The following is a 14,652-nucleotide window of genomic DNA, read 5'->3' on the forward strand; positions in this document are numbered from 1 at the left end:
TTTGAAAAAATTATACATATATAGAAAAAATGCAGCAACTCATTTAACACATTAAAAACGATGTGCTGGAAGGTCTTTTTTGCTCTTCTGTTGATGTTTGTGTCTTCTCTGCAACAGGCAAACAAGCTTGGGCTCTGATCAGGCAATTGGTTCTGTGCTGGGGACCCCTTCACCCACACGTAGTCAATAGATGCTCCACGGGGTTGCCAGGCACTGCCAGTACAGATCCATATACTGGACTATATAGGGAAAGAGTGACACTGACTATACATAAAGTGCTAACAAATGTGCAAATAAAAATGAAAAAAACAGAGGGCTGATTTTATTTCTAGTAATCTTGTAACTGTAGCTGGCACACAATTTTCAGGCAAAATTTTAATTTTCCTCTTAACAGTATCCCTTTAGGAGTCAGGTTAGTTTCTGGCCTGCTTTTCAGAAAAGTGAGTTGTGTTTTCAGTGTAATTCACATATACCAATTTTATGCCTCCTAATGGCCGAGTTAAATTTGGATTTCATGTGTGGTTCTCAGCATTCCTAAGGAACTGTTAAACTCCTACACAAGTCAGGGTGTGCAGAGACTTAGACGGCTGTTCTCTGAAGTGGGGATGGGCAAATAAAGTTTGGCCTACATCTCCCCAAGTAGCCAGTGATTTGGGGTGCTCAATTTTTGGGTGACCAATTGGGGAAAGGTGGGTGCCCAGTGCTTTCTGCAAACCAGGCCCTCTTCATGGGATCTCACAACAGAGGCACTCAAAATCTCCAGCCACAAATGCAAATCTTGGCCTTATATATAAAGTAAGAATCCTTTGCCCCAGACTTCAGCCTAATTTTAGTGTTAAACCTGAACCCATTATTGAAGTTTTGAAATGTTCCAGGAAAGCTTTTTATTTCCAGCTGGGACAGGACCTGCCACCGTACAGTAGGATCAGCAAGACTGTCTCATGGCATCATCAGGTATGATGAAGTGAAATTCCTCATAAGAAAGCCTCTGGAGAGTCTGCCATGCAGGCTGAGGTGTTCAAAGGCTCTTTTGCAAATTGCGGCAGTAGCTGCTAGGCACCCCCAAACACACAATCATGACTCCCTTGAGGAGGACATCTGTGAGTTACTGCACACGTGAAGTTCCTCCTGGACTCTATGGAGGAATGATGGTTGGGCCTCTGTAGAGGACCTGAAAGAGGTCACACGCCCTGTGACAGAACAACTCATTTTGAAGATTTACCTTCAAGGGCAATCAAGCGTTATGGAGAGAAACACACACACACAACCTGGATCCCCAACATCCCGCAAATGTATCAAGTAAGTCTGAATTGCTAAGCCATATCAAAAACCTTATCCTGACTTTTCTCTCAACACCTGACAGCAATGCTGCAGTCATCCCTACAAGTCTAGGGCTTCAGTAAGCCTAATAGGCCCTGTGAGTGGAAGAGAAAAGGGAAGGATGTACATGAGCATGAAAACTCATTTGCAAGTTCTCCCAACCCAGCTCAGCGACTCCGCCCATCCTGTCAATTTTACTGCTTCACACACCTCTTCCTTACCCTGACCCTGACTGTTAAGAATCAGCTTGCCAGGTGCAGAGCCAGCTTAGCCTCTTACTAATATGTAACCATGGGACTGAAACTGACTCAATTTCAGTAGAGCCCACGAGAAAGAAAAAATGAGTTGGTCTGTTTTCCACAGAGAGTATATAGGATCTTAGTCAGAAATCCATTTAGGGCAATAATCATCCTGCTGTCTGGGGCCTGTTGTAGAGCAGTGAATACCAATATATTGAAGGTTTCAGAGTAACAGCCGTGTTAGTCTGTCTTTGCAAAAAGAAAAGGAGTACTTGTGGCACCTTAGAGACTAACCAATTTATTTGAGCATGAGCTTTCGTGAGCTACAGCTCACTTCATCGGATGCATACCGTGGAAACTGCAGAAGACATTATATACACACAGAGACCATGAAACAATACCCCCTCCCACCCCACTGTCCTGCTGGTAATAGCTTATCTAAAGTGATCATCAAGTTGGGCCATTTCCAGCACAAATCCAGGTTTTCTCACCCTCCGTCCCCCCCCACTCCCCAAACTCACTCTCCTGCTGGTAATAGCCCATCCAAAGTGACCACTCTCTTCACAATGTGTATGATAATCAAGGTGGGCCATTTCCAGCACAAATCCAGGTTTTCTCACCCCCCCCCCCACCCTCATACACACACAAACTCACTCTCCTGCTGGTAATAGCTTATCTAAAGTGATCATTAAGTTGGGCCATTTCCAGCACAAATCCAGGTTATATATATTATATTGAAGATTTCCCATCTCCTGGCCTTCCCTAGAATGTAGTGCGGGATACATCTATTCAGCCTGTCGTTTTACAGTGGAGGCTGCTTGGCAGGGGAGAATAAGAAGTTTGCCTTTGTTCCTTTGCGATGCACACACTGTGATTATTGCTTGCTGCTGTGAATCATCTGCGAGCACACTTTGAGATGGTAGTTTTGTCTCTGCCCTTTCAGATGTCATCAACCTCCACTGGTGTTTTAGCTAGCTGGGGCATGGATTGCCGAGGGATATGCTGCCAGCTGGGGAATGGCATTCGTCTGACTGGCAGAGGATTTGTGTTATGAGGGTGGTCTAGTTTTGCAGTCCTTGGTATTGTGGTTTGGAATCTACACGCATACCTGTGCAGCGATGGGTACATAATAAATTATTCCATTAATAAATAAAGTAAACAGATAACACCTCTTTAGCATCTCCCCTGCTGTCAAGCTTTCAAAGATGTGAATTGCTAATTTTCTGGTAATCTTCAGATCCACTGTGCAGCTCTCATTCATGGGCAGGAGCAGTGGGGTTGCTTGTGTACTGCAATGAATTCAAACGCTTCAGTCATAGCATGGAACCAATTTTAATCTATTTAAAATAATTATAAATCATTTTAAGAACACTTTTTAAAATGTCACACATCATGGGGACATTTGAGGGAGATAGCACTTTGCTGTTAATCAAACTTGGAGATCTCTTTCCAGGAGTAGGAAGGGTTTCCTGTTCTGTGGATAAAATGTTTTCTGGGGGTAGAGAAGGGATGGGAAAGGGGAGGAGATCAAACTGAGTTTCAAGGCTCAAACTGAGTTTAGGGCAGGGATACACTATAGGCAGCTATTTCATGTGCTCCCTTAAATTAGCTTGTCATGGGTAACCTGGGCCCAGACTCCCCTTAAAAGGACCAGCCACCAGGTGACATACCTTCCTCATCCCCCCAGTGCCACTCTGTACCAAAAGGTAGGCTTCACAATGGCTAATGTTTGGTCATGTTCTCCAGTCAGGTGGGAACTTCCTGTTCAGCTGCAACCAGGAAATCCACTATATCTCTGGCAATGTTCTTGTCTTCCTAAGTAAAATATGATGTGACCAGGACTTGGGTGCCACTATGGTCCTCAGTCACCTGCCTCTGCAGTTCCAGGATTTCAGCCTGGTTCCTATCAGCAGTAGCAGCCTTTTCCTCCAGTTCACTGCAGTCCACTACTCTAGAGAACTGCTGTGTAGCTACTGCCATTATTGTAGCTTCTGTCATTCATGTGATCTTAGGGTATGTCTACACTGCAATGGAAGCCTAGGGTTAGAAGAACTCAAGTTAGCAGACCCTGGGTTTGTTAATCTAGGACTCAAGTGTCTACACTTATTTGTAATCCCACGTTAGGAATTATTGAACCCTGGGTCCCAGCCTGGTGCTCCAGCATCTAGACTGCATTATGTGGGGCTGAGTCCAACCACCCATATCCCGGACTTCCTAGCACCCTCCCAAAATTTGGCCGCTCTAGCCCTTAGTTTGTGGTGCAATGTGGGAAAACTTGACTGTCCACCAAACTTGACTGTCCAAAGGACAAAGAAAATTGGCGCATGGGATTGTGGGATATTTTTGGTGGACTCCCTGAGCACAAGTCCAGTGGGGCTGTGTCTACATGGCGAAGCAATACGGCTTGAACCCTGGGTCCTGGCTTGATTCAGGCTCAGACTGTTCAGTCTTATGGGATCCTGGGTCCAAGCCCTGGGTTAGAGAAATTTGTGTTTAGACGGAAGGGGAACTAGGTCTGAGCCCAAGTTCAAACCCTGGTCTTACACGCAGTGTAGATATACCCTTAGTGTTTGTGCCACAGGTTACCCAGACCTTTGTAAAATAACCAACTGTTCCTCTTAGAAGGTCTTTCTGGAGGCCTGGCAGGTCTTTGTATCTTTACAAGCCCCCCAGTAATTCATTTCTGTACTTACCATCTTATCACCTCTCTCTACACAGGTTCAACACCCTGGTCCTGCACTCCTGGGCCAGTTTCCACCCCCCTACCCAAACCAGCTTCTTTTGCCAGGGTGCATAGAGCTAGTCCCTGAATGATCAGTTCCTGGAGCTTAGTCTCCAGCTCTTTTTCCATCTGGGTAACTTGCTGCTCCAAGGCAGACTTGACATTCTCTAGCCCCAACTTCTCCATTGCTCTGCTCAAGAAGAGGGGGTTGGTGAAAAGTCTCTCTCTCTTTCACTTCTATTTCAGTTCTTCTCACTTGTCCCTGTGATAGACAAGAGGAATTGGAGTAACTGCTTGGTCTCAAGAGAAAAAGTCTATCTTTTAGTTTGGAGACTTCTTTCTCAAGATTTAACTTGGCTCCTACACACATCTGTTCCTTTAAGTACTTCTTTTCATCCTCTAACTCTTCCAGCTGGGTAATGAGACTCGGTTTCTGGTGGTCTCTTCCTGCAGTGACTCTTGTGTCATCTGCATGTGGGCTCCCAGGTCTGCCAATTTATCTTCTGGCTTAAATGACTTGTTCTCTAATTGATTTTGCTGTCCTGAGACACTTTTCAAGCTGACTTGTGGTTCTGTCACTTCCTTCCATGAGTACAAAGTATTTCTTTTACCAGGTAGAGGCATCTTAATCTCATTGGTCAGCCTTTCACATTCACTCTCCCATGCTTGCTTTGCCCTTTCAAGGTCTGCTTCTATTTGCTTGGTTCATTCCAGCTGTGTAGCTAGACTCTCCAAAGCCTGGGATATTTCCACCTAATTTCTGTGATTTGGGCCTCATGAATTTTTGCCCAGTCATCCAAATCCTGATAGAAAGCTTCCATCGAGGCCTGCAGCTTTTAGATTTGTTTTACAGTCACATCATAGCTCTTGTTGCCAGCATTTCCCTGGACCTTCAGATCCCTGGAGTCTTTTTTCTGGCTTGCTCAACCCCATAATCCTGTTGTCCTCGAGGTTAGCTGGTTGAACCCTTCTTTTGAGTGGAACCCATTCTGGTTCCTCAGTATGACCTGGTTCCTTTACCAAATAATTCAAGATCCCCAAACTCTCATCTCTAGGGCTGAGAGTAGCGTGAAGGTATCTACCCTAACCAATGGGAAGCTTGAAACCCATAGCCATCTGCCTACCTTTAATTTTACATGCTCAGACTGATTTCCTGGACTACTCCATATTCACCTAGTCTTGTAGGCTCTATCTTTCTCATAATTAAACTGCATCTACCTTAGGGCAACATCTTTCTATGTGATCATTCTTCCCACAACCAAGACAGACTGTCCATGGGTCATCACACTTTCTTGCCCCAAAAGTAGATCCCCACGGTCTTTTGTTCAGACTTCATAATAGCCAGCAGTTTCTGGCAGGGTGTCTTTGGCATCCTGGCTCTCCCCCGTTCCTCTGGTGCTCAGTGCAACCAGGCCAGCTTTACAATCATTGCCTTCCCTTTCGGTGTCGATGACAATTGACTCTTTACCATTGTGGAACCTCCTTCACAGCCCTCTGAGGCTGCTCAGACATTCCTCCTCCCCCCCAAATGGAGCTGAACTCCAACAGCTGTGGCTGCCCCTCCATATGCTGACATGGGAGGATAAAAATTTCACAGCCAAGGAAGGTGTCTGCACTGTGGCGCTTGGTCATCCCTCCTGGATGGGAGAGGATCTCAGAATCCCACTGCTGGTACCACTAGTCACAATCTGTGCCTGCCCTGTAGCACCTCTTTGCTGAGCTAGTGCTGCAGGCACTATCTATCTCACTTTCCCTTCTCTCAGGGCCCCTTAAAAATTCTACACAATCTGAAGGGGTGTAAGAAAACTCCCCTGATGGGGTTCTTTTTTATTAAATGGAAATGAAGTCTCTTCCCTTTGGCGCATGGGTTGCACTGCCTCCTCCTTAGTCTCTGGGAGCTCCTCTCCCTTATGAGAGCTTCTCTCTGTGAGCAACTCTCTGCAATTGAGCCCAGTGACCTTTTATCAGGCTCAGGTGTTTGTTATTCAGTTAAGTGCCTAGGTAAGCTCAGTCCCTTTAAATTAGATCTTTTAGGACAGCTTTAACCCAGATTTCTCTTAAAGGGGCCAGCAATCCCATGACAGGGACTTTTTAAAAATAATGAACGGGTTTATTCAAATAGTTAAGAAAATAAAGACAAAGTAACATATGGAGTCAAGGGGTTCCAGTTAGATAGACTAGGAGACAGAGTATGTTTACACTGCATTTATGGAATGTGATTGCAGCTCATGTACACATACGCAAACTAGCTTTAATCTATCTAGCTTGGGCACTGGAGCATTGAAGCTGCAGCAGCACTGATTTCGGTGCCCCATCCAAGTAATTACCCAATTTTCTGGGTGGGTTTATACAGCCCACACTGAAGCCCATGCTGATGCATGGTATCCGAGATTAGGTATACAACCCATGATTGCACTATGGACATGCCCTCAGAGAGCGAGGATCTCTACCTCTGGCTTGCTATGTGATCCTGGACAAATCACTTGACCCATGTGAAAAAAGGTTATAATAATACTTATCTACCATTCTCTCCATCTAAGTTTCACTGAGGGCTCATCACCAGCTGCACAGGATGTCGTGAAAAAAATAAAGTTAGTGAAGTACTTTGAGAGCATTGTTTAAAGCATTATTATATACAATGACTACAAATAATAATATAGAGCGCTACCAAACTATAGAAGTAGAAGTTTCTATAGTTGGATTCTCATTCCCATTCTGCACTTTCATACAAGGGCAGTAAAGGGCTGTGGAAGAAACATGTTGGTGAAGGAGCAGTGTAGGACCAGCGTAATCAGCACTGCGTTGCCTGCTGTCATAACCCAGAGAATAGGAGGCATGCTGAGGGCACAAGGGACCATGCTGAGTGCACTCAGCACTACAGGGATTCTGGGTTGCACAGCACCCCACAGGAAGAGTGAGGCTGTCATAAGTTTAAGGAAGACTAGCAACAGGTCTTGGCATCCTGTCCACATTAAAATTTACAAACATGTTAGTTAAAACTTGTTCATTAACATGTGCTAAACCATGATTAGAAATTTAAAATAGGGACAAACTGACAATTAGTTAACTGGTTCCATGAAGCTTATTTAAATTGATGAAATGAGAGGATTTTCTTGGAGTAACACACACAGACAGTGCAAACAAACCTCATTTACATTAGAAGAGAAAAAAACATTCACTCTAGCAAAATTGTACATTTCTCCAGGGTTTTAAGATCTTGTCTGACAATAATTCTAACAATCAGACCTTTGTTTCAAGTCACTGCAAGCATACAGTTATACTCCGAGGAAATCATTAAGGAATCTATTCCCTGTTTGATGCATGGATGTTACTTATCATTACTATTAACAGGACTTGTTTTTACGCTGTGCTTGCAGTACACAAGGCTGCAGCTTGACAATACTTTAAATTGTGAGGAGATGGGAGCGAGTAGGGATTAGAGGAGATGGGATCAACATTGATCTTAAATGTCATGCTGAAATTAAAAACAAATGAAACTGTAATCAAAGGGCAATGGGGAAATAAGGAAAATCTAGGGGGTTAAAATGAGGACTTGGGGATTCTGCTGTGTTCTAAAAAGTTATTGACACATCATAAAGACAAGCCTGAGCAACACAGTTCAAACTGACATCAAGGTGCAGATCTAGATAATTCCAGAGAGAGTTTAAGAGGAGCAATGCATTGATTCAATTGTTTGGGTTCAGGCCCTTCTCTCATGTATTAAAATGTTAATATTGCCTTTGGTTGTATTCAAAGGTGCTGGGCAATACTCTGGGGTCCTCTTTCCCAAGAGGAAGTACAGTACAAGCTGTGACAATGTGAGCTTTCCCTATGCTGGGCCTCAACACTTGTGGCCCATTCAGCTTACAAGCCCATTCAGTGCGTGGCCTATCTATTGAGACAAAGGCACCAATTGTGGTGGGGATTTCTGTGTGGTGAACGCTTGTCCACAAAAACCAGAACTGAGATCAAACTTGTTTCATACAGACTGCTAAACTGCCATTAACCTTCAGTCCTGACCAAGCCGAGCTGAATCCGAGATTAAAAGCTTCATATTATGCTAATACCAATCAAGCTGCAAAGCGATTATTAATAATACCTAGCTCTTATTCAGTGCTTTTCATCTGTAGATTTCAAAGTGCTTAAGAAGAAGAAAATATCATTATCCCCATTTTACAGATGGAGAAACCGAGGCACAGAGAGGTGAAGTGACTTGCCTAAGGTCACCCAGCAGAGCCAGGAATCGAACCGAGATCTCCTGAGTCTTGGCCCAGTGCTCTAGCAACAAGGCCACGTTGCTCCCTAAAGCTTTTTCAAACATTTTACAAAAACCAATACAAAAAAGCACATTCTTCACGGAACTCAAAGAAGAAGCGTTTTGAACTAGAAGATTCAAGCATTCACTGGAAGTGCTTGCAGTCCAAACCCTGCAGCATAGTCACAGTGCATTAGAGCGAAGTCGACAAGAAATATACCAGGGTAGTTACAATATGCAAGCTGAGCAAAAAACGTAAGCAACATAAGTTAGGTATGAACAACTCTTTTAATAATCTAAGGAGTTATTAGTGATGTGCATAAAGAGAGGGTTTATTTGTGTGTTTGTGTTTGGAGACAAGTTAATCTTTTGTGTAATTTATTGATTTCAGTTGACTAACTCCCTAGATCAATTAAGCCTATGATTTGTAATTTGGCAGCGTCTCTTTAAGCCTAAAAGAGGGCATACTTTCTGAATTCTTGTCTGTTTTTTACCTGGTAAAGTGGCTCGTGGCTTGGAGGTCTGAGTCCTGTGGACGAAGGTTATCATACACATACTTCAGATCCTGGATGCTGTTCAGCTCAGGCAACCCTGCATGCAGCATCTTTGAATAAACAGGATTGATCCAATAAATGCACTGAAAATAATTTAAATGAGACCGGGCTAACTAGAAAAAAAATGGAGTTACAGAGAAAGAACTCTCCCCATTTATATTTACAAACCTCTCCTAATTTGGGCAATGTGTGACTCTGGGTATAACATGCAGAGAGCGGATTAGGAGAATGAAATGCATTCTTAACCTCTTCACATTGATACACCAGAAGACGGTGTATTCAAATGGATTCAGGACCTCATGAATTGAATTCCTTGCAACTGATCCCTCTATGAGGAGTCCACCACCTCAGTATACACAGGAACATTATTTTTCCCTCTCGGCCTCCTTAAGGCAGCAAAGGGCATCTACCTACAGATCTCCAGGGCAGGCTGCAAACACCGCCTTCAGCAGTGATAACCTCCTCCCCACCAACCAAACAACACTAAACCAGAATGGATGTCTCCCCTTACTCTATGAACTCCTTACACCTAAAGGGATACCTATAAAAACATTACACCCCAATGTCACACTATTTCAAATGCATGTAATTAGGTACATACACCTACCTGTAAGAAACTGGTTTTGTTAATGTACCCAGTTTTAGTTGCAACATACCAGTTACCTTTAGCCTCTCTGTGCCTCAGTTTCCCAGTCCAAAAGAAAGGTATAATAGTAGTTGCTTGCCTCTACAGAAGTATTAGTAGGCTAGAATATGTTGTAAAATGGCTTGAATATGTCCTATGTATTATTATTGGATGAACGACACTTCCTAAGTGCAAAGTCTTCCTTCCTTCCAATCTTATTTGTATAGTAACGAGAGTTAACAACATTGTCAGTGCAGTGCAATGAGAAGTGGACAACTAGACATGTTCAGTGTGTCCAGCACACCTGTCTCTTCTTTAAAATGTTAAAAAAAGAAGAGAAAAGTTTCGAATAAATGTTTTAAACCCACTGACTTTGCATATTCCCCACACCGAGTTGAGATGATGGACTGTGTGTAATAGAGAGAAAATCTTTCCCACCCATTTCTCAGAAAGAATACAAATATAACTTTACCATTGCTGCTTGAGCATGTACATTCTGCAGTGAAATATATTTCCAGTGCAGACAGAAGTGCCCACTGATCTCAGAAGACTAAACCAAATAAAAGGGAGACATAGCTTTTGTTGTAAAATGAAAGGGGGAGAGAAGAGGGATATTTGTTTTCCTTATTTCTTTCTGTCTTTTAAAATCAATGTGGTTATATTTTGGGTTCTTTTCTCCTCAGCACCATGGTTGAGATGTTGCCTAATGTCTCAGGCTCTGTCTGGACTGCTTCTGGAACTGTGACAGCTTGAACACTGATTACGCAGAGGAGACTGAAAAATCACTGAGGGAAATTCAAATGGTTTAATTTCCAAGAGAATCCTCCCCTCCGTTGGGAGGGCTCTGTCAAATACAAAATGGGCACAGGAGCACAGGACTGGAAGGGACCTTCTGGGTCATCGAGTTCTGTCCCCTGCTATCACACGCAACCCTATCAGATAATCCTGGTAATAATTTAACAAAATCAATTTTAACACTAGTTTGCCTCTTCTACTGCTATTGGGACGCTGTTCCAGAACCTCTCTCCTCTTATGGTTATAAGACCTTCTTCTAACTTCTAGCCTAAATTTATTCCTGACCAGTTTCTGTCCATTTGTTCTTATGCAAACATTGTCCTTTAGCTTAAATAGCTCTTCTTCCTTTTTGGTGTTTACCCCCTGACATATTTCTAGAGAGCAATCATGTCCCCTCACAATCTTTGTTTTGCTGGGTTAAACAAGCCAAACTCTTCCAGTTTCCAGGTATAACGTAGGCCCCTCCATTCCCCTGATCATCCTAGGAGCCCTTCTCTGCACCTGTTCCAGTTAGAGTTCACCTTTCTTGACAATGGGCAAGGCACAATAATAATATTTTGCAGTTACAAACACATAATATTATTTATCCATACATCTTCAAGCAGTTTACAAAAGTACAAATATCCCCATTTTATAGCTGGGACAACTATGGTGCAGAGAGGTAAAGTGTCTTGCCCAATGTCATGCTATGTGTTGAGGTGGGAAAAGAATCCATGTCTCTTCTAGTTTCCAGTTTGGTGCCCTAACTACCTTACACCAGAGGCAAGTGGCATGGCTTGGACTCCCTACCCTGGGGATATGGGAAAGACGAGCCCAAGTGCTAGGGAAGCAGAAGGTTGTGTGGGTAGGACTGGCTTCTCTGCATTGCTCTGTTGGCTACCGTTCCCACTGGCAGCATGGTTCCTTGAGGATCATCCAGCCCCTCCATCATTCTTGCTTTGTGTAGTTTCTTTCCTCTTGTATCATATGGGACAAGGACGGTTCCCAACACAGTGATGCTGGAGATTGATCAGACAAGACTTTGGGTGTTTTCCAACTGGTTGTCCCAAGTGCACATATGTTTGGGCACCAGCTGGCTTGGGCTACAATACTTGACCATCACAGGTATTTTAGTTATCTGATGTAACTATATATAAGCCTGAGCCACAAACATTTGGATCTGGATTTCTAATCCCCCAAAGTATGGTAATGTTTGGATCTGCTCATAGTGAAAAGGAAGTGAAGGGCCAGCTGTAAGGGTGGACCCAAGTTTGGATGGCAAACATCTCCAAGGGTATTGGCATTCAGATCCAGAGTTGTGGGACAGGCCCATCTCTACATGAAACAATTAATTATACTAGTACTGATACAGCACTTTTCACACAGACCTCAAAGCCCTTCACCAAGATGGGCAAGTTTCATTATCTCTATTTTACAAATGGTATTTCCGAGGTGTGGCAAAATGGAGTGATTTGCCCAAGGACACAGAGTGACTTAGTGTCAGTGAATCTATATCTTGTATCTCTCAGTAATGACTGTCTATTTCTTACTCACATTTTAGCAGAGAGCTGATTTGTTAGGCTTCCTTGGAGAATCAACTATATAGACCTGTCTATATAGAAATTTCTATCTGGAAAATCCTGGATTTCACATGATTTTTTTAACTAGTTGAATGCTGCTCATGGCCCCCAGAAACCCTCTGCTATAGTTCACATTGATTCTTTAATGAGAAGAAAGCTGATAAACTACAGGCTTTGTAGCTGAACTCTTCCAGCGAGGCTCTTGGGCCTACCACAGATGTTTCTGCTTTTCAGAGTGATGGGAACTTCATGGCTTATTTCTTCCTTCACTCCCTGGAGCATATACTGGTACTGCTGATATCTGGAAACATGCTGCTCATCACCAAGAGAATAAAGAATTAACTCCACACTGGGCCAGAAAATATTGTGGTTCATAATCACAATTTGCTGGACGCCACTAGCAGTTACTCACCATTCAAAGCAGATAGAGTTTACAACTCCAATCAAGCACTGCACATTTTGAAACTGGCCTTATACAACTTCAGATTTGACTTTAAAAACAAACAAAAAAACAACTTTATATAGACATCTCAGAAAGCAGAACTCAGACAACGAGATGCAGACAAGATGCAGATGTTCAGATATGCACAGAACATTCCATCATGGAAACTTGAGACTGCTTTTTCTGCATAAAATAAATATGAGATGGTTAGTTTATCTTTCCTTTCCTGCTACCATCTGGTATTTTGCACTAGTGAGCCAAAAGTAGATCTTACCCCATCGTCTATTTAATTGTCTATAAATTACCCTTTTTACTATATGTGATGGAGTAGTCTGCCCTTAAGAGTAGTGGGGCGTAATGGTCAGCCCATGTGGCATGGCCCTTTAAGAGTTTGAAAGGCCCAACTGTATATACAAGGACCTGGGAGATATTAGGAGAAAGGAAGCAGTCCCAGGAATAAGAAGTATTCTGGAGGAAATACTGTTACTGCTTCTTTAAGGGCCAGGACCCTTGCAGAGAGGGCAAGGCAAGGGTCCCCTCCCTCCTCCTTCTCCCCAGCCAGCTGGGAATGAGCTGGGAGAAGGGGACCAGAATAAAGGCTGCCTCCTCTCTCCTAGCAGGGCAAGCACCAGGAATACTAACAGGGAAATACTAGCTTGCTGAGCAGTCTGAAGCCTAAAGGCTAAGGGAAAGGCACCAGCTGAGGGAGAAGCTGGCAAAGGCCTTATGGCTGGCTAACCCATAGCTCAGCTCAGGAGAGGACAGCTCTTACTTCAGGACCAGAGAAAGTGATTAAGAGAACTCAGCTCCAGGGAGGAGAGGTGGGGGGACTCCTGATTAAGGAGAACAACCAGGGACTAACTAATGCAGCCCATTTGCAAAGGAGACTCCTGATTAAGGAAGGGCTGAAAGGAGTAACCCAGAGAAGGAACCAAAATGGGTTCCAGAATCAGAGATTATTTACAGATGCAGGAAAGCTGTATCTCCTGAAGGAAGGAGCCAGAAACTGCTTGTTGGACTGAGTGGGAGAGACAAGTGTCCCTGGGTGTAGCTGAGTAAGCTCTTATTTATGGCTCTGGTTAATGAGACCAACTTGTGACACCACGCCTGACAGAAAGGTGGTGTACTGGAGTGACCTTCATGCCACCACACTATGGCACTTAGATTCTTTTAGTTTTGACTGGCTGCTTGTGTCATGGGGGGAGCCAAATTCCCCCTTCAAACCTCAGTGAGACGAGCGGGGGCTTCCTCAATGTGATGAGGCACTCATCTCTTGAGTGCTCCCCAGTGGCTGGGGACGGTACTGCAGTCTTTCCTGCCTCAGGCATCCCCTGTAGGTTGTCGACCTTGCTTTGTAGGTCTTCAGTTGCTCAGCCCTCCGGCCAAGTCACTCAGTGTAAAATGGATGAATGGCTTCCAGGGTAGCAAAGTGTTTGACACACTGTCTGCCCTCAGCCCCATCTCTGGGACCCTTTAAGTCCTATCCTTCACTTGGGCTTCCCAGCAGAGCCTTGTCCCCTTCTCAGGGCTTTGGCCACTTTGCTAGTAGACTGGTGGGGAGCCCACCCACTATTCTGGGTCCCAACCCAGGGACCCTTTAAACACGCATCACTGCCTCCAGTTTGCTGCTGCTATTTCCCTGGGCCTTTTCCCATGTAGCCCCTTTCTCTTCATCCTTACCTCAGGGTTATAGTTGTCAAGTCTTCTCCTTCCTAGGGCCAGCAGATCAGCCCATTGAGCTCCTCTGGTCAGAGCAGAGAACCCATCCTCACCCTTCTTGTCCCAGCCAGGGACTGACCCGCTTAGGCCTTGCAGCTCTTTTTATCGGAGTCTACTGGGCTCTAATTGGCTGCTTCCACAAGGCCTCTCTAGGCAGGCCTGGAAGCTCCATCTAGGGTGACCAGATAGCCAGTGTGAAAAATCAGGACAGGGTGGGAATTAGTTATCTATATAAGAAAAAGTCCCTAATATTGGGATGGTCCTGATAATATCAGGGCATCTGGTCATCCTAGACTCACCTTCACTGCTCCTTCCCAGGGTGTGTGTGTGTGGTAGGATTGCTGGGCCTCTAGCCGGAGTCCTCAAACGATACACCCCATCACACTCAACTTCCTATGTTTGTTTTATTTCCTTTCACTTAG

At 44.1% G+C, this 14,652-nt stretch overlaps 1 protein-coding gene across 1 annotated transcript in view; it reads right to left on the reverse strand.

The window, feature by feature from the left end:
- Positions 1-14,652, reverse strand: part of PIK3C2G (phosphatidylinositol-4-phosphate 3-kinase catalytic subunit type 2 gamma) — a 278,262-nt gene that overhangs the window by 65,249 nt on the left and 198,361 nt on the right. Inside the window, exon 25 of the mRNA XM_073335036.1 lies at positions 9,031-9,140. Coding sequence (XP_073191137.1) covers positions 9,031-9,140 — 110 coding nt within the window. The remainder of the gene's footprint in view (positions 1-9,030; positions 9,141-14,652) is intronic.

The sequence above is a fragment of the Lepidochelys kempii genome, chromosome 1 (assembly GCF_965140285.1).
Source record: "Lepidochelys kempii isolate rLepKem1 chromosome 1, rLepKem1.hap1, whole genome shotgun sequence".
NCBI lineage: Eukaryota > Metazoa > Chordata > Testudines > Cheloniidae > Lepidochelys > Lepidochelys kempii.